A 20,613-nucleotide genomic window follows, 5' to 3' on the forward strand; every position below is an offset into this window, starting at 1 on the left:
CGCTCTGTCACCCAGGCTGGAGTGCAGTGGCGCAGTCTCGGCTCACTGCAAGCTCCGCCTCTCGGGTTCACGCCATTCTCCTGCCTCAGCCTCTCCGAGTAGCTGGGACTACAGGCGCCCGCCACCACGCCCGGCTAATTTTTGTTTGTATCTTTAGTAGAGACGGGGTTTCACCGTGGTCTCGATCTCCTGACCTCATGATCTGCCCGCCTCGGCCTCCCAAAGTGCTGGGATTACAAGCGTGAGCCACCGCGCCCGGCCAAGTTTTTTTAAAGTGTATATTTTTCTTCTGCATTTTAATTGATTACAAATTTACTATAATCTGTAATTTAGTACCTCATAGATACATCAGCATATTTGAATGCCTTAAAGCTACTGAATATGTCTGGTTATTGTTTATAAGAGAGCATAGCAGGGTGGCTTACTGTTAGAATTATTATTTTTTCACTCCTTATATAGTATTAAGGCTTTCACAAACTAGTGTCCTTGAATTGGGAAAAAACAGAGCGACATGACTTATCCCACATTTTAGAGCTTCAGATTGTAAAATTTCAGTACTGGAAAAAATCAGTTTAAACTAAGCCATCAGAGACTTACCACTAAAATTTCAACCTGGAAGGAGCTTGCTTCTAATTATGTTTTCAGAAGTAAGCTTTTAATAGAAAGAAATACTTTGCCATTTGTTAATGTGTTCCTGATGTTTTATCCATTGAATTACGGGATACATGACAGAATTCCATCCAACATTATTATTGTGGCACAAAGCACAAACAGAAAAAAAATGAATTTCAGCTGTTTGAATGAAAATAAAAGTGTGATAGGATGGAAAGAATGTCCTGGACCATTTTTTATTTATTTTAAGAAAAAAATTTATACATATAGAAATATTTACTTAACCAGTTTTTTTCCATATCACCTTTTTAAGATATAAGGACATTGATTATATTAACTTGCTGAAAAAAAGAAAAAATAAATGAATTTTAAAAATTAAAAAAGATACAAGAACAAAATTAATTTTAAAAATTAAAAAAGATGCAAGGACAATCTGTTAACACGGTTGTTTCCCAGCTAAATGCTTAATAATGTCAGACATTTTTGGTGAGCAGTTAGCCATAGGTTATAGAGGAGAGGGACTTCATTATCCTGCTAGTAGAGTTTCCTTTACTTGAGACAGCCAATTCAGTAAGTCTGTATGTTTTGCATTAAAACCCAGGTTTCTGATTTGTTTCTGATTTGGAGACTTACAGTGGAAATGTAGAACAAACTTTTTGGTGTATTAGTTTTCTTGGGTATTTGTTGCCTGTGAATTTTATACTGTTTCTTTGTATTTTAATTATTTTTGTAGAACTAGGAAATGCAGATGTGAATGTTTTTCCACACAGTGAAGTTTTGAAGTAACTCCTAATTCATTTTTATTCTTAATATATTAATGAGATCATTGGAGTAAACATGCTTGCTCAAAAATGGAAAAGTTTCAGTATTCTTAGGTTTGGATTATAAACAACTGCCTTTATCTCTTCTCTTCAGTCTGAATAGCTGCAAACCGAATTCATCCCAACAATATTCAGCCTACATTTATTCAGCATAACATTTTAAAGCCACTGTGCTGGATAGTGGAGGACATAAAGAGGGATAAAATGCCATCTTCATTATTTTGCAGCTTATAGGAAAGAGAAGCCCAAAGATGTTATGTGACTGCAGAATTATTATCCAGTATAAATTTTAATAAAAAGGGGCATTCCCAAGCATACTGCTATGACAGTGCAAATTTATATTGCAACTGATTTTTATTCTACATGAGACCCTAAGTCTTTCATTTAATATTCAGAAATTTAAGTCTGATTTTGATATCCTGTGGTCTTAACAGCATCTTTTAAAAGAGAGTGACTGTAAGATCTGAACACGAGTTAGAAGTGAATTGTTTCTGTGTATTAAGTGAATTTTTTTTCATTAGGTGATGATGGAGTCACTGTAGAAGAAGATGGGAAAACAAAGAAAAGTCAGAAGGATGATGAAGAACAAATTGCTAAATACAGGCAGCTCTTGCAGGTTATTCAAGAAAAAGAAAAGAAAGGCAAAGAAAATGATATGGAAATGGAAATTAAATGGGTTCCAGGTAAGAATTAGATACTAAATGTTTTCTCTTTTTCGAATTTCAGTATGTTGAGTACATTTTAAATATGAAGGAACCGGAAATGGTGAGGACCTTAACATCGTATTTGCATACACCATTTAACTAACTTAATGACTAGCATTTTAGGCTCTTACCAGCTTATTCTTAATTGGTTTCTTTGATTTACTAACTGTAAATTATTCCTGTCCATTTATCAGAGTAGCCTTTCCTAGGTTTGAGCCTGTATTCTCAAGATATAGAAACTTGAATCCAGGCACCATGTGTTCTAAAGTTATTACACTTCTTTTGAATACGTTTAATTCTTAAGTGACCTTTTCTTCCATATCCCCCACTAGTCCTTAATTCATGAGGTTTCACTAACACAAAATATGTATTAGTCTTCCATCTTCAATCTTGCTGTGAATAGTCAAAGAAATATAGCATAGTACAGTAAAATAATACTAGTACAAAACTAATTAATACCATGTCAAAGCTAAACAAAGATAAAAGCTGGGATAAATGGGATCATTCTGTAGTAAACAGCAGTTGCCCCTTTTTCATGGTTTCACTTTCTGCAGTTTGTTACCCAGTATAGTACAATAAGATACTTTGAAAGAGAAAGAGGAAGAGGGATTGTATTCATTTAACTTTTATTACAATATTACAATTGTTCTATTTTATTGTTGGTGTTGTTAATCTCTTACTGTGCCTAATTTATAAGTTAAACTTTATCATAGCTATAAATGTATAGGAAAAAACATACTATCTATAGGGTTCAGTACTATCCACGATTTCAGACATTCACTGTGGGTCCTGGAATGTATCCTCCTCAGATAATGGGGGACTACTGTACACATTTTTTTCAACAGTGTTGGGCAAATCAGCATGGACTTCTGCAGCCAATACTGTTTTTATAGATCACTGCTGTTTATATTATATATGTGTATAACTTTTAAAACCAGATGTATTTTTGGATAAGGGTTCAGTTCTTTAGCCTATATTAGTCTCTAGGAGAAAGAGTACTAACCAGTTGTAGGACTACCATTGCTTAAAACTTAAAAGTGTTCTGTTACCAATTCCATTTTTATAAGTAGCGTGCTTTTGTATTGGGAATAAAACATTTGTTTGCATGGGTTTTTATTTGGGAGAAAATTAGGGTATTTTGATATTTGAGGATTGACTGGCTATTGTAGTAAATTTGCTAGGATGGTCTGCTGCATATTCCTGCAGGAATGAACTGCTGTGTTGCAACCCATTTGTTTTAAATGTTTGGCTTTTGCAGAAAGTGGTGGTAAGAACGAATGAAGTTTACTGGTGTATCATATGACAGGTGGTTGGGAGAACCCAATTGATTTGGCCTGGAGAGGAAAAGTCTAAAAAGTGATTTTAACAGCTATTTTTAAATACTTGCAGAATATGTAAATGAAGACTTAATCCTTTTATTACGTCACAGGTTAGCACTACTGCCAGTGGATAAAAGTTGAAGGAAGGTAGATTTTAATGTAATAATATAAAGAGGAATTCTCTATATTATTAGAATTGTCTCGCAAAAGAACTGAAGGCTGCTTTAAGGGGTTGAGCTCTCTGTGTCAGTAAATCTCCACAATAAGGCTACATAATCATGCTACTCAGAGATGTCTGTTAAGAAATATTTTGCTTGAGTCCCTTGACTTTATGATTCTAAGAAATGTTGAATTCTGTCTTTTAAGTTGAGTATATTGTAGTTTAATTCTAATCTTAGAATGAGCTTATTGCATATATTTTAATATGAAGATTTTTAAACTGAGGTGTTCAGTTGTCTGAGAAAGCAGATCTAAAATAAACTGGATTGAGGTGTTTTATAGCAAATATTTCCGAAATATATAATGCCAGTTATAAGGTACAGATACATGATACAGGTTCCCACACTAAGTGGACCACATTTAGATTGTGTCTTTACTAACATAATTATGAAACCGGGCACAGGGGCTCACGCCTGTAATCCAGCACTTTTGGAGGCCGAGGTGGGTGGATTACTTGAGCCTCAGATGTTCGAGACCAGCCCGAGTAGCATGGTAAAACTGTTCCATCTCTACAAAAAAATACAAAAATTAGCTGGGCGTGGTGGCGCACGCCTATAGTCCCAGCTACTGGGGAGGCTGAGGTGGTAGGATCACCTGAGCTCAAGGAGGTTGAGGCTGCAGTTAGCTGTGATCATGCCACTGCACTCCAGCCTAGGCTACAGAATGACACCCTGTCTCAAACAAACAAACAAACAAAACATAGTAATGTAGGGCAAATACCTAAAAGTGGTATTTACACCTGTTATCTGTAACTGGAAATTTTAAGCATTGCTTATGTTTCCTGGGATAAACCCCACCTTGGTCATGGTACCTTATCTTTTTATATATTCCCAGCTTAATTTAGTAATATTTTATTAAAAATATTTGTACTTGTGGCAAAGAGGAATATGATCTGTAGTTTTCATTCCTCGTATTGGTTTTTGGTATTAGGGTAATGTTGACCTTTTGAAGTGAAAATGTAAAATGAAAGATTATCATCTGTAATTCCACTATCCTAATTCAACCACTGGTTAAGAAGATTACAGTTTAATTTACCATTTTTCTGTTGTTGAATATTCAATCAAGATTTCTAATCTTTCACTACAGTGGACTTATAACATTGAAAAAAAAGATAGGACAGATTTCAAACCCACAAATAACAAGCTTTTCTTAAATCTCTTTATTTTCATCAGCAGCCAAGTTACTGGCTTGCCTTTTTAGGGCCTTTAATTTTAAAAACTTTTAAAACAGAGGTATGTTGTTCATCTCTCCCAGCCTAGAAATGTTTCCAAGCATGTCAGGACTAGTAGAGAACAACCAGGCCACAATGAGAAGCTGATGCTAGCATTCAGGCTTAACTCACTGGTTAGTTACGTGACTTCCTTGCTCACACAGCAACTTTACATGTGCTGTAGATCAACCTGTGGTTCTCTCACAAGCTGTTAAAACTACCAGTGTCAAAACCTCAAATGTTAAATCCCAGATGCCAAGTATCTGGGATGTTATAAATAACCTATAGCTTTTTCCATATTTTGAATTATTTTCATAGGATAGTTTCCCAGAAATAGAATTACTAAGAAAGGGCATGAATACTTTTTGTGTCTTGAAGTTATTGCCAAATTGCTTTCTGAAAGTGTTGTACCAGCTTATAATACCTTCAACAATCAGTAAGAGTGTCAGTTTCACAGAATTATCGTCAACATTGGGTATATATTTTTTACTTTTAATGGAATAGGGGAAAATTGATATTTTAATGTATAATGAGTTTCAAAGGTCTTAAACTGTAATATTTTGAAGGCCCCTAATGGGGTATTGTTATCTGTGAATCCTTATGTATATGCACGCATGCACATGCAAGTATAAAGGGTTTTTCTGTGTGCTATACATATAAGATCATTGAGCAATCTTTCTGTACCTCAGTTTATTCATATGGAAATTGGAACTAATAATACCACTTTCTTACTTAGAGATACTTACAAACGTTATAAACTACAAAGTACTCATGACGTGTGTGTTTCAGTGAATTTATGTCTTAAGAAATGTGTGTTTTCAGTAACAGTTACCCTGAACCTCAGGACTTTTTTGATGTTATGCTTCAGTAAACCACAGAGGGTCAGTATGAGATTATACCATATCATTCATTGGTTCTGTGGCTTGAATTTCCAAAATATTAACCTCTTCAGGAAAACAAGTACTCTTAATCACTAACATTTGTTATGGTTTGGTTTGATTTTTCAAAAGAAATTCTAGTTTAGACTATTTAAACTTTCTACGTTTTTACATTGCGTTATACAGTATAGTAACATGAGGAGTTTAATTTCTTAAGGGTATTAAGGGAACTGATAACAGGTTCGTGGGTATAACACCTGGAATGAGCTACTCTTTCTATCAGTATTTTAGTTCCTATGGAAATGTAATAATACAATTTTATTAATTAGGATTATAAATAAGTAAAAATGTTGAATTATAAAATTTTTAAAGAAAGTTATACTTAATTATTTTGATGTATGTAAAGTTGTATTTCCTATCTCAATGCATTGCTAAAGGTATCCTGCCAACTTACTAAGGAGTAGATAAGGTGATGCATATAATTAGCCACTTGGGCCTTCATCAAGAGATGTACCTCGTTGAGGAATTTGTAATGCACGTATAAATGAAATGTAATCAGTTTTATCTCTTTATATAACTTCCCCTGTATTAATAGTCCAGTTAATCTACATAATATTTTTTGTAGATAATGCGAGCTGAATATAAACAATATATATGAAATTCCATCCAGAAATAAATAATGGCATGTTTCTTTGTTTATAATCTTAAAATTTTGATTATGATAAAAGTCCTGTTTTTCTTAGCTATCTCTGGCTTAGTAGATACTAGTGAAATGGATAGCTGGTCTTTTTTCTACTCAGCATTCTACAGAACCCCAGCTTCTCTTCCTTACTCCATCAAATACTTACTGAATACCTACTCTGTGCCAGGAATTATTCTATACACTGTGTGAACAAAACATAAAAATCCCTGAACTTACAGATCTTATAATCTGGTGAAGGAGAGACCAAACAGATGACAGATATATAAGAAACATATTTGACCAGGAACTAAAGAAAGTAGAGGTCAGGGAGTGAGCCTGGCCCAGGAAGACTGTGTGAGCAGAGAAAGTAGCATAGGAGTGTCCTTGAAGCTATACTTTGTCTCTTGTGTTTGAGGAATCCAAGGAGAACAGTGTGACTACAGTGGGGGAGAGAAGTAACTGAGATCAGAGAGGTAGTTTGGGGCCAGACATGAAGACCTCGTAGGCCATTATAAAGACATGAATTTCTGTGACTGAGATGAGAAACCACTAGAGAGTTTTGAGCTCAGGAGCAGTCAAATCTGACTTTTATATTTAACAGGATCACTCTTGCTGCTGTAGGTAAGTAGATTAAAGTGGGGGGCAAGGACCGAGTTGGGGAGATCAATCAAATGGCTGTTGGAGTAATTTTCAGATAGTGAAGCTTGTGGATGGAACATGTTCGCAAGGGAGCATCAGGAATTCTTTTTTTTTCATACATTAAGTTCAAGATGCCCATTGATACCTAAATAGACATGCCAAGGAATCAGTTGGTTATACAGTTAAGAGTACAAGGCTGGTAGAGATATAAATTAGAGAATCTTCACTGTATAAATCTCTGAAAGTGAATAAAGAACAACAAGGTAGTGAATATAGGTAAAAAAAGAAAGGTTCAAAAGCTGATCTTTGGAGCACTCTAACATCTAGAGGTAGAGGACATGAGCCTGGACCATTCCGAGCAGCTGGAGAGGCTATCAGAGAAGCAGGAGGAAATTCAGAATTGCGGAGCATTCATCCTGCCAATAAAGAAGGCATTTCAGTGAGAATATGGGTCAATAAAATGCAGGCTGAGAATGACCATTGGATTTAGCAGTGTGAAGCTCACTGGTGATATTGAATGGTTTTTGTGGGATGATGGGGGATGAAAGTAGTATGGTTTGAAGGAAGAATGGGAAGAGAGGAATTAGAGACAGTAAGTACAGGCAATTCTTTTTCTAAAATATTTGATAGAAAGTTGCAGGCACCATGACACTTAAAAAAAAAAAAGCACTTCAAAATGTAACTTCCAAAAACTAAGACATGCTTCCATTATAAGCACGATGCTACTTTCACACCAAGGGAATTGTTAGTCTCAGACTACTAGAGAGATTAACTTATGCCTAGTGGTCCATTATTGGAATGCTAAGCATGTGGAAGTTATTTATATCCTACTGCTCAAAGTTTGATTGCAAAAATTCAAAAAATTGCAACCTCAGGCATAAATGGGTTAAAATGAAAAGACTGGAGCTGGTGGTGGAAGAGTAGGATGCTTGGAAAGTAAGATTGTGGTGGGATTGCAACTTTGGGTAATCACATAACCTGTTTACAATCCTGGCAGTGAATTTCTGAGATGGCGTAGAGTGTAGAACCATAGGAGAGGAGGTCAGTGAACTGTGAGGCCAAAGGTATGTTCAGAGGATCATCTGTGTGGATACTGAAGTCACCAAGAATTATGACAGGAGTATTGGAAAGAGTGGCAGTGAGCTAAAATTAAAATGAGAAGAGCAACTGCAGTCATTAGATATCTACATCAGGTTCTGGAAGAATTTGCTTACAAAAAAGATATCTACAATAAGGAAGAGTGTAGTCTATCTAGTATAGCCTGAAAATATGATACTCAGAGTGGAGGCACTGGGGAGGAGGGCCAGCCAGTGGATGGGAATTGGCAGTGAGTCGCAGGGACAGTGGGAGAGAAAAATTCACTTGCTAAAAGAGATAGAGGGGAAGCAGTGTCCTCAGAAGAGAGCTAAGTTTTAGCGAAACTCGATAAATGGGTAAGGGGGCTTTTGTTAATGACTAATGACTGAAACTGACTAGTGAGTAGAACGGCTTTAGTCATTGAGGATGTTCAGCATTGTTTTGGGAGAAGGAATGATTTGGAAATTGTAAACTTCATGTGGTGGCAGATTTAAATATGAATAAAGGGATTTTGAGATTAGTTTTGATCGTCTTAAAGCTTAAATAGTGGTAGGGATGTGAATGTCATTGGGGTATCTTGTCAGGAGCACACAGAGTTCTAGAATACTTACTCTTGGGAAGGAGGCATGGAAACCAGAAAACTAGAGGTGCCTCTTACTGTCTCACGCTGGTAAGGACTTCTCTTACTGTCTCACACAGCAAGAGGAGTCTCTTTTTGACTTCTATTCCTTGGGCATGGAGTAGGGGTGTAGCTCTTTGTTCTGCTTTTTCCTCCTCCACTCTTCACAGTTGTGGTTTCATTTTTATTCTGGTACCTGTTCTTTATCCTTCGTCCTCCCCTGCCACATTTTATCTCCATTTCTCTGTTCAGTTGTTCCACTGAGTAGCTTAAACAGAGACATCAGTGACATGCATATGTGGCCATTGTATTATTCATTCTTTTTATTTAGAGGTAAAAATGTTTTTGAATTAGTTGGGCGTTCATTTTGTTAGGCAGCCCAGTTTCAAGCATTTTAATTTTTAGATGTCTCAAAACCTGTTCACTGTTTAGTTTTGGCTCCATTTTCATTTACTGCCAATGTACTCATTATTTGAAATATATTCACAAAAATTTTTTTGGTCAGAACTTTTAAAATAACCAGATGTTTAAAATTTTGAATCGAGTATAGAAGAAGGCATTAAATGGAAAACCTGAACTTAAAAATAAGCTAAAAGAATTTGTAGTTTGCCTCAGATTTTGGTGGTGGGGAGGAAACCAGGTCACAGTGCACTCTTGTAACTTGTATGAAGTCACACAGCTGGTAAGTGGCTAGAATTTTAAAACCTAAGTGTGAGCTCCTTCCTTGAATCATCCAGTTAACAGGTTGACTATGAGGAGTTTGTAAGGTAATAAGCTATAACTTCATACTGTGCAAAAAAGATTGGAGTCATGTTTGAAATGTGTAATAAAAATGAGAAGCACTTAGAGTTATCTAAAAATGATGCTAATACATTTCCTCCATATGATTGCTGGTAATTTTCTCAGTGCTTCTTGAATTATTCGATAGACTGTTTTCTTTCTTAATAATAATGATCTATTGTTATTTTTTATTTAATTTATTATTTTATTTTATTTTATTTACTTATTTTGAGACCTTCTTCTGTCGCCCGGGCTGGAGTGCAGTGGCGCTATCTTGGCTCACTGCAAACTCCGCCTCCTGGGTTCAAGTGGTTCTCCTGCCTCAGCCTCCTGAGTAGCTGGGACTACAGGCGTGGGCCACTACGCCCAGCTAATTTTTGTATTTTTTGTAGAGATGGGGTTTCACCATGTTGGTTGGCCGGGATGGTCTTGATCTCTTGACCTAGTGATCTACCCACCTCAGCCTCCCAAAGTGCTGGGATTACAGGGGTGGTGAGCCACCGCGCCCAGCCAGTTTAATTTTTAAAAAGAGACTTTCCAAAAAGCTTTTTAAAAAGATTTAACACAAAAAGCAAGGATATTTTTATACTAGTAGTTTCAGAAAGTGCTAAAATTGCAATGCCTTATGAAGTTTCAGGTTAATTGACCTGGTTCCCCCCCACATCCCCCCACAGGATTCCAGTTAAAATATGTAAATCAGCAAGATCCTCTGGTTGCAAAGATCTAGGATGATTTTGTTAATACAGTCCTTCCCGCTGTTTGCATGTGTAGCCACTGTTTCTAGACCATACTGTTAATACCTTTTTTTCTTTTTATAACTATGCCTTAAACTTGCAATCTGCCCCAAGTGAGCTCAAGAAAAGAAAACTTGTCACATGTATTGTTTTCCCATAGCCCACAGCTATGCTGATTTGTTTGAAGTTGTGAATTCTTTGGTCTGGAAAGCAAAACTTGCGCTGTTCTATTTGTGGTTGTCCTTCATTATTCTATCTGTATTCTAACAGCCTGGCTAGTAAGCTGTCACTTTTCGTTGCACATGTTCCGTGTGTTATTTTGACAGAACTCAGTCATACTACTTGCTTTCAACAGTTTCATTATTGCAAAATTGAAAAGTTGGGCCCTGATGTTATGCTGTAGGTTCTTCATAAAGTTTTGCTAAGTGGATAACATAATAACCTTTTATTACATTTTCTCACAGATACATTTTTTAGTATAGCATCTTCGTGTCTCTTCTCAAGTGTTATTTATTTATTTATCTTTTTAAGAGACAAGGTCTTGTTCTGTTGCCCAGGCTGAAATGCAGTGGTTCAATCATGACTCATTCATGGGCTCAAGCGATCCTCTTGCCTCAGCCTCCCAGGCATCTAGGGCCACAGGTGTGTGCCACCATGTCTACCTAGTTCATTTTTTATTTTTTGTAGAGCCAGACTCTTATTACATTGCTCAGGCTGGCTTCAAAATCCTGGCCTCAAGCTGTCCTCCCTCCTTGGCCTCCCAAAGCACTGGAATTACAGGCATGAGCCACCATGCCCTGCTTTTTGAAAGGATTGTATTAATTTGTTGTGCCAACTGGAGAACTTTTTATTGTTTAACTTTTGAAAGCTCAGAAATACTGATTAAATTATACACAAAATAAAATCTAATTCCTACCATAGGTTCAGATTTTGGAGCCAAGTAAAGGATAGGGTGTAAGTACTTTACTTTTTTGTTTGTTTGTTTCTTTCTTTGGAGAGGGAGTCTTGCTCTTTCACCCAGGCTGGAGTGCAGTGGGGCTATCTTGGCTCACTGCAACCTCTGCCTCCCGCGTTCAAGCAATTCTCCTGCCTCAGCCTCCCAAGTAGCTGGGACTACAGGCACACGCCACCACACCCAACTAATTTTTATATTTTTTGTAGAGATGGGGTTTCACCATGTTAGCCAGGCTGGTCTTGAACTCCTGACCTCAGGTGATCCACCCACCTCGGCCTTCCAAAGTGCTGGGATTACAGGCGTGAGCCACTGGGCCCAGCCTGGATAGGGCATAAGTACTTCTCTGTAGATCTTTGGTTTGATACAAAATTTAATCTTACTCTGGGACCATATTGCCATTTTCTGTCCTCTGAAAGATTTGCAGCCTTTGTCAGTGTCTTTTCAGTTAGACTGTTGTAGACAGTTGCTTGCTGTATGTACTATGCAATGGTAATCTTCGGAATTGAGGTCTGTGGTGAAGCCAGTAAAACCTCCTATGGCTTGAACTGGTGGCTGGGCAAACTGAATCTGCTGGTTTTGTGTGGGAGTGAGAGGGTACTTTCCTTGCTCAATTTAATCTTTACTGAGGGTGGGTGGTGGGATAGCTGTCATCAAATGAGCTATCAAAAGATATACCTGGCCGGGCATGGTGGCTCACGCCTGTAATCCCAGCACTTTGGGAGGACAAGGTGGGCAGATCACCTGAGGTCAGAAGTTAGAGACCAGACTAGCCAACATGGTGAAATCCCGTCTCTACTAAAAATAAAAAAAATTAGCCAGGCATGGTGGCTCGTGCCTGTAGTCTGAGCTACTTGGGAGGCTGAGGCAGGAGAATCTCTTGAACCCGGCAAGTGGAGGTTGCAGTGAGCCGAGATCATGCCACTATACTCCAGCCTGGGTGACAGAGCAAGACTCCATCTCAAAAAAATTAAAAAATAAAAAAGATATATCCTTTCTCAATCTACCCATTCAGTGATGTGGAAAACTTTTATCTGTAAAATTATTTAGCATGACCTTGAAAACCTGACCCTGTGTATGCCCAAAGATAAGTAACCACTGAGTTCCCATTGGTATTTGGAATGATGTGCTTTAGTAGTAAATTGAAGCATACACTTTGAAGGTACATGCTTTCCTAATAATTGGAAGTCTGTGTATGCCCAAAGATAGGTAACCACTGAGTTCCCACTGGTATTTGGATTGATGTACTTTAGTAGTAAACTGAAGCATACACTTTGAAGGTATATGCTTTCCTAATAATTGGAAGTCTGGTCCAGGTGCAGTGGCCCACGCCTGTAATCCCAGCGCTTTGGGAGGCCAAGGTGGGTGGATCACAACATGGTGAAACCCTGTTGCTACAAAAATACAAAAAAAAAAAAAAATTATCCGGGCATGATGGCAGGTGCCTGTAATCCAAGCTACTCGGGAGACTGAGGTGGGAGAATCGGTTGAACCCAGGAGGTGGAGGTTGCAGTGAGCTGAGATCATGCCGTTGCACTCCAACATGGGCAACAGAGCAAGACTCCATCTCAAAAAAAAAAAATAATAATTGGAAGTCTGTCTCTGTAGGACTTAACCAAACTTTTCCTAAGCGTTGTCAGCTTAGAGCGTCATAAAATATATTTTATTTTAGGATCCCATTGCTGTAAACAAGGGAATTTTAAAAATTTAATTCTTAGATGCATGATTTTGATCCAGAAGAATTGTATTTTAAAATATCCTATGAGGGGCTGGGCACGGTGGCTCACGCCTATAATCCCAGCACTTTGGGAGGCCGAGGTGGGCGGATCACGAGGTCAGGAGATCGAGACCATCCTGGCTAACACGGTGAAACCCTATCTCTACTAAAAATACAAAAAAAATTAGCCGGGCCTAGTGGTGGGCGCCTGTAGTCCCAGCTACTCAGGAGGCTGAGGCAGGAGAATGGCGTGAACCTCGGAGCAGAGGTTGCACTGAGCCAAGATCGCGCCACTGCACTCCAGCCTGGGGAACAGAGCAAGACTCCATCTCAAAAAATATATATATTTATATATAGATCTATATCTATATATCCTTTGAGGGAGGAAGGGGAAGTTTGCACTTATTGGATGCCAGTGCTGTATCAGGAACTATTCTCGATGCTTCACACACAATACTACATTAAGTTCTTCAAGGTGGTTAGTACCCCATTTGCAGAAGAGAAAAACTGAGGCATAGACTTGCTTAAGATCACAAAACTAGGAGACAGAAGAACTGTCACAGATTTTTAGTAGATTCTGTCATCAGAGAACTGACAAGAATAGAAATAGAGCTTTATAAGACAAGCTATGGAAAATGCAGTCATACCCTGTATAACGACATTTCAGTCAACAGTGGACTGCATACACAACAGTGGTCCCATAAGAGTTACAGTGCAGCTGAAAAGTTCTTCTCAACTAGCGCTGTCATAATGTTTTTGCACAACACATTGCCTTTTTTATGTTTAGATACACAAATACTACTATTGTGTTACAGTTGCCTACAGCATTCAGTATAGTAACATGCTGTACAGGTTTGTAGCCTAGGAGCAATAGGTCATACCATATAACCTAGGTGTGTAATAAGCTATAACATCTAGGTTTGTGTAAGTATACTCTATTATGATGTTCACACAATGAGAAAAAGGTCTTAACATTAGCCTAGGTGTGTGGTAAGCTATACACCATCTAGGTTTATGTAAGTATACTCTGTTTTAATGTTTGCACAACAATAAAAATGCCTAACACATTTCTCAGAAAGTGTTCCATCATTAGCTGACATGTGACTATTGAAGTCCTAAGTGTTGATATTATTTTGATTCTCTATTACCCTCGTTCTATATTTTCTCTCTCTCTTTTTTTTTTTTTCGAGACCGAGTCTCGCTCTGTCGGCAGGCTGCAGTGCAGTGGTGCCATCTCGGCTCACTGCAGCCTCCACCTCCCGGATTCAAGCAATTCTCCTGCCTCTGGCTCTGCCTCTGCCTCACGAGTAGCTGGGACTACAGGCACGCACCACCACGCCCAGCTAATTTTTGTATTTTTAGTAGAGATGGGGTTTCACCATGTTGGCCAGGGTGGTGTCTATCTCTTGACCTCGTGATCCGCCTGCCTCAGCCCCTCAAAATGCTGGGATTACAGGCATAAGCCACCATGCCCAGCCCTCTTTTTTTTTTTTTAATATACAACTCATTTTTCTCTGGTATACTCTTTCAAATAATGTGTAAAGGACTCTGCCAATGAAGTGGCCAGTTAATTACAAATACAAAAGTTGAAAGAGTAAACCTTAAAGGATTACTCCGTTTCAAGGATTCCCAACCAGCGTACCACCAGTGGATGACAAATTAGCCACAGTCTTGATCCCTTTCATCCTTAGGCCCACCAGAGCCCCTAGGCTGTTTTCTTCTCTGGTTGCTTCCTCCGTTTTCTCTATCATGCTGTACAAACATTGTCATTGTGTCTACCATGTAGGAAAATGGTTGGGAAGGTATTGCTTTCTTAGTAGTTATTTGGAAAGTCTTTTTAAAAGTAGAGGAATTATGGTTAACTTATATAAACTCACCCTAATAAATATGGAAGAAAATATTTAGATTGCAAGAAGAAAAATCAAGTTTGAATTTAGTTGTGACTAACTGTTATAAATGTTTTTAAATATTGGAATGCTAGGGAAGTTGAAGTGTTTATCATTTCTTTTTTTTTTTTTAAAACAAACAAGTGTTTGAAATTGACTTAGAAATGCTGTTTAGGTTGTACCCCAGCCTCAGTATATCCTTCTATATTCATAGCTTCTGTGGACAGGAAACTCTTCCAGGGAAGAAAACGATTAGGTACCCTTGAATGTCAAGCCACCAGTTTACAGGTGGATTTTTCAAATACAGTCTGTAGGGCCTGCTTATAATGAAATTTGGGATAGCATTAACAGTTTATTGTGATTACAGAAAGAGCATAGAGGCCTCAAAGTCAGAAAATTTAGGTTTAAGTTATCATTTTGATGGGGATTAACTGACAAAGAGGCAGGTGAAAGCTGTTTAGCACACAGTTGTCAAAGGGTAGACATTCTTTTACTGTCTTTTAAAAAATGTTTATACTTCATTGTGGGGGAAAAAGTCATAGATTAAAGAAATACTATATATGTATATATTTATATATTAAAGTGTGTATTTACAGTTTAAAGAAAAATAAAATGGGCTGGGCGTGGTGGCTCACAACTGTAATCCCAACACTTTGGGAGGCCAAGACAGGCAGATCTCTTGAGGCCAAGAGTTCAAGACCAGCCTGGCCAATATGGTGAAACCCCATCTCTAATAAAATTACAGAAGTTAGCAAGGCATGGTGGCACACACCTATAATCCCAGCTACTCAGGTGGCTGAGGCATGAGAATCTCTTGAGCCTAGAAGGTGGAGGTTGCAGTGATCTGAGATCACATGCTACTACATTCCAGTCTGGGTGACAGAGCGAGACTCTGTGTCAAATAATAAAAATAAAATGAACACATATAGCCATAGACATTACCAGTGTCTGCAGTCCTCTGTGTGACTTCCCAGTTATGTATGAATCATTCTTTTTCTTTTCTATATAGTTTTACCACAGATACATCTATTCCTAATAGTCTATTTTGTAGTTTTGTTAGTTTTGAACTTTATAAAAGCATCCTCTGTGTATTCTTGTCATTTGCCTTTTTAAAAAGTAAACATTCTGGGCCAGGCATGGTGGCTCATGCCTGTAATCCCAGCACTTTGGGAGACTGAGGTGGGCAGATCTCCTGAGGTCAGGAGTTTGAGACCATCCTGGCCAACATGGTGAAACTCCGTCTTTACTAAAAAAATACAAGTTAGCTGGATGTGGTGGCAGGTGCCTCTAATCCCAGCTACTTGGAAGGCTGAGGCAGGAGAACCGCTTGAACCCGGGAAGGGGAGGTTGCAGTGAGCCAAAATCGCATCGTTACGCTCCAGCCTGGGCCACAGAGCAAGACTCCATCTCTAAAAAGTAAAAAATAAAATTAAACATTCTATTTCTGAGTGTTAGCCATATCCATATATGTGTATATGGTTCATTCATTTTCATGGCTACAGAGAATTCCATTGTATAACTATATCACAATGTATCTGTTCTATTGCTCGTGATTATACTTTATTTCTGTTATGAAACAGTGCCTTTGTGAATATTCTTGGATGTATCACGAAGATATGCATGGAATTTCTTGGATATATGTAGAATTTCTTGGTTGTAACAGGCTCATAATTACCTCTACTAGGTCATGTGTTTTCCCAAATGCTTGTGCCATCTTATACTCTCACCAGTAGTATGAGTTCCCATAGCTCTTTATCATTACCTTTAACTGATATTATCAGGCTTTTTCATTTTTGCCGTTTGAGTACATAAGTAATGGTGTCTCATGGTTTTAGTATGTGTATTCCCAGATATTGAGAGTTCCTACTGTATACCAGACTCTGTTCTTGTCATAGAGTATTGAACAGAATAGACAAAGGTCCAGGCCTTCCATGGGCTCTGCGTTCTATTGTGTGTGGCCTGGGGAGGGAGAGAAGTTAGTTAACAAATAGGCAAAATATATGCTATTTCAGGTGGTGATTAAGCTTGTGGAAACAAAAGCCTAAAGCCTACATGGGGAATAGGAAGTTTATGGTTGGGAATGAGTAGCAATTTAAATTGGATAGTCAGGGAAGGCTTCACTGCTACAGTGACACTTCAACAAAGACCTAATGGAAATGACAGTAGTCACCATGTGTTATCCTAGGAAAGAGCATTTCAGGGAGAGGAAACAACAAATGCAAACACCCTGAGGGGGAAACATTACTGATATGTCCAAGAATAATAAGGAGGCCAGTGTGGCTGGAACACAGTTAGCCAGGGCATGGGAAGCAGAAGATGAGGCCAGAGAGGCAGCCAAATCACAAAGGGTTTTCTACATCTCTGGATGGACTTTAGCTTTCACCCTGTGTGAGATGGGAAATGGAGATGATGTGACCTGACTTCAGTTTTTAAAGAAATACTTAGGCATTTCCCTGGTTACTAATGAGGAGGAACAGTTTGTTTTTCCTCGTATGTAGAATGTCTATTCATGTATTCTTTGTCTTACTGATTCTGATTCCTAGGAGTTCTTCATATATTCTGGGCTGGTCTTTTATCAGTAATATGTTTTGCAGGTGTCTCTTCCTGGTTTGTGATTTTACTTTCTTTATAGTGTCTTTTGAAGAACAGAAGTGTGATATGGTCAAATTCATTAAACTTAACCTCTTTATTTTTAAGTATCTCTGGTGTACATAATTGGAGTAATCATAATCTATAGATTAAGACAGTCTCTCATCAGTGGTCCGGCATGGGCCTCTTTTTATCGGTTGGTTTGTTTGTTATAATGAATAAGTGAACCCACCACCCACTACGAAAGCTAGAACCTTGCAATGACTTATATTTACCTGTTTGATCCTCCTCTGCCACTCTGTACTTGAGGAAACCATTATCCAGATTTCAGTATTTATTCATTTACTTTCCATTATATATAGTTTTTTAAAAAATATTTAATTGACAAAGATTGAATATATTTAAGCTATACAGTGTGATGATTTAATATACATATTCATTGTGTAATGATTACTACATGATATTAACACATCCATCACCACCCATTCTGTATGCCAGATCCCAGAACTTATTCATCTTGTAACTGAACATTCCTATTTTTTGACCAACATCTCCCTATTTTCCCTACCCTAAAGCCCTTGGCAACCACTGTTTTACTCTCTGCTTCTGAGTTTGACTTTTTTAGATTCCACATATAAGTGAACTCTACGAGGTATTTATCTTTCTGTGTCTGGCTTCACCGAACATAATATGTTCTCTAGGATCATCTGTGTTGTCACAAATGGCAGGATTTTCTTTTTTGTGGCTGAATAATATTCCGTTGTATATATGTACCACTATTTCTTTATTAATTCATCTGTTGATGGACACTTAGGTTGTTTCCCTATCTTGGTTATTGCGAATAATGCTGCAATGAACATAGGGGTTCAGATGTCTCTTCAAGATACTGATTTCATTTCCTTTGGATATATACCCAGAAGTGGGATTGCTGGATCTTATGGTAGTTCTGTTTTTAAGTTTTTGAGGAACCTCCATGCTGTTTTCCATAATAGCTGTACCAATTTATAATCCCACCAACCGTGTACACACCCTCACCAGCATTTGTTATCTCGTCTTTTTTGTAATACCCATCCTAGCAAGTGTGAGGTAATACCTCATCATTGTTTTGATTTGCATCTCTGATACTCGTGATGTTGAGCACCTTTTCATATACCTGTTGGCCATTTGTATGTCTTCTTTGGAACATTGTATATAGTTTTATATAACTTATAAATATTCTTAAGAGATAATGGGTACATAAAAAGGAATGAAGTGCTGATACATGCTACAACATAGATGAACCTTGAAAATACTATGCTAAGTGAAAGAAGGCGGTCAAAAAGACCACATATTTTATCAAAAGTATCCAGAACAGGGAAATCTGTAGAGACAGAAAGTAGGCTAGTGGTTGCCACAGGAGGGAGGGCGGGAACAGGGTTTCTTTTTGAAGAGATGAAAATGTTCTAAAATTGTGGTGATATTTGCACATATCTGTGATATTAAAGTTGCTAACTTTGTTAATGTGGGAGGAAGTGTGGATGTGTTTGGGATACTTTTAAATCATTTTGGGACTGATTTTTTTTTCACTTAACATTATATTGCTAAGATTTATTTTGTGTAGCTGTAGGTCATCCACTTAACTTCTATACTATAGTTTATATATTCATACTCCTGTCACATTTCGTTGTTCTTAGGTGTTACTATGATGAATCATGCCATTAGGAACATTTCTATGCATGTCCGCTAGTACAGGTTTAAGTTTTTCTGGGAATTTGTGTTAGGAGTATAATTGCTGAGTCATAAGGTATATGAATGTTGAACTTTTTTTTTTTTTTTCCCTTTTTGAGACAGAGTCTCGCTCTGTTGCCCAGGCTGGAGTGCAATGGCGTGATCTCAGCACTGCAACGTCCATCTCCCGGGTTCAAGCAATTCTTCTGCCTCAGCCTCCCAAGTAGCTGGGATTACAGTCACTCACCACCACACCTGGCTAGTTTTTTTGTATTTTTAGTAGAGACAGGGTTTCGCCATGGTGGCCAGACTGGTCTCGAACTCCCAAGTAGCTGGGATTACAGGCGTCCACCACCACACCCGGCTAATTTTTTGTATTTTTAGTAGAGACAGGGTTTCGCCACATTGGCCACACTGGTCTCGAACTCCTGACCTCAGGTAATCCACCTGCATTTGCCTCCCAAAGTGCTGGTATTATAGGCATGAGTCACCATGCCTGACCGTGAATGTTGAACTTTATAAGGGTGATGATATTACTTGACATTTCCACCAGCAGTACTTGATTTGCATTTCTCTTGTCACCAATGAGATTGAACATGTGTTTCCTTCTCCATGAAATACTAATAGATGTTTTTTGGCCATTTTTCTGTTGTACTGTTCGTGCTTTTCCTGTTGGCTTTTAGCAGCTCTTTATTTACTTCTGATACTGATCCTTTGTCTTGTATAAGACAGCAAATATCTTCTAATTTGTAATTCCTCTCTTCTCCCACTTTCTTCTGTCATCTAATGAACAAGAATACTTGATTTTAATATTGTCAGATTTATCTTTTATAGTTAATATTTTGTTTTATCTAAGAAACTCTTTTTTGTCCAGCTGAGAAGAATGTTCCCTTTGATTTTTTACTAAAAGATGTAAGGTTTGGGACATTTAAGTCCTTGAGTTGTTTTTTTTAATATGAGGTAGGGACCTGATTTTATCTTGTGCCATATAGAAAATCTTTTTTATCTTGTTCCATTTGTTGAATAATCTGTCCTTTCCTCTAGTAATCTGACATGTCACCTCTCATGTGCCAGAGTTTCAGAACTGTGGGTTTGTTGCTTGGCTCTGTGTTTTACTGGTTAGTTGGTCTGCCTATCCCTAGACCAGTACCACACTTCAGAAAACTGGATGAAGAACATTAACGACCACCACATCTAGCCCACCTGTAGGCCAGTTTGTATGGGGATTCTGTGAAGAAAATGAACTAAAATGCAAACCAACAGCAACAATTGAAAGGACTGTAGTATGCGGTATCCTTGGTGGAGAGCCAGGTTTCAGTTAGAACAAGATAAAGAAAATGTTCAGAGATGTAATGAGATTCTGCTGATGATGTACTGTGAATTCCACAGAATTTAGTGATAGAGAGTTGGCAGGGAATGGGGCAGAAGAATTGATGTATTGTCACCTTCTGGGGATGAGAACATGGGA

General features: G+C 38.0%; 1 protein-coding gene across 4 annotated transcripts in view; it reads left to right on the forward strand.

Moving 5' to 3' along the window:
- ESF1 (ESF1 nucleolar pre-rRNA processing protein homolog) overlaps window positions 1–20,613 on the forward strand; it is a 90,800-nt gene that overhangs the window by 22,314 nt on the left and 47,873 nt on the right. For all 4 annotated transcript variants that reach the window (XM_032142163.2, XM_032142165.2, XM_058432836.1 and 1 more), the window contains exon 9: window positions 1,955–2,116. In XM_032142163.2, the coding sequence (XP_031998054.1) occupies window positions 1,955–2,116 (162 nt within the window). The remainder of the gene's footprint in view (window positions 1–1,954; window positions 2,117–20,613) is intronic.

Source organism: Hylobates moloch, unplaced genomic scaffold, assembly GCF_009828535.3.
Source record: "Hylobates moloch isolate HMO894 unplaced genomic scaffold, HMol_V3 SCAFFOLD_21, whole genome shotgun sequence".
Classification (NCBI taxonomy): Eukaryota; Metazoa; Chordata; class Mammalia; order Primates; family Hylobatidae; genus Hylobates; species Hylobates moloch.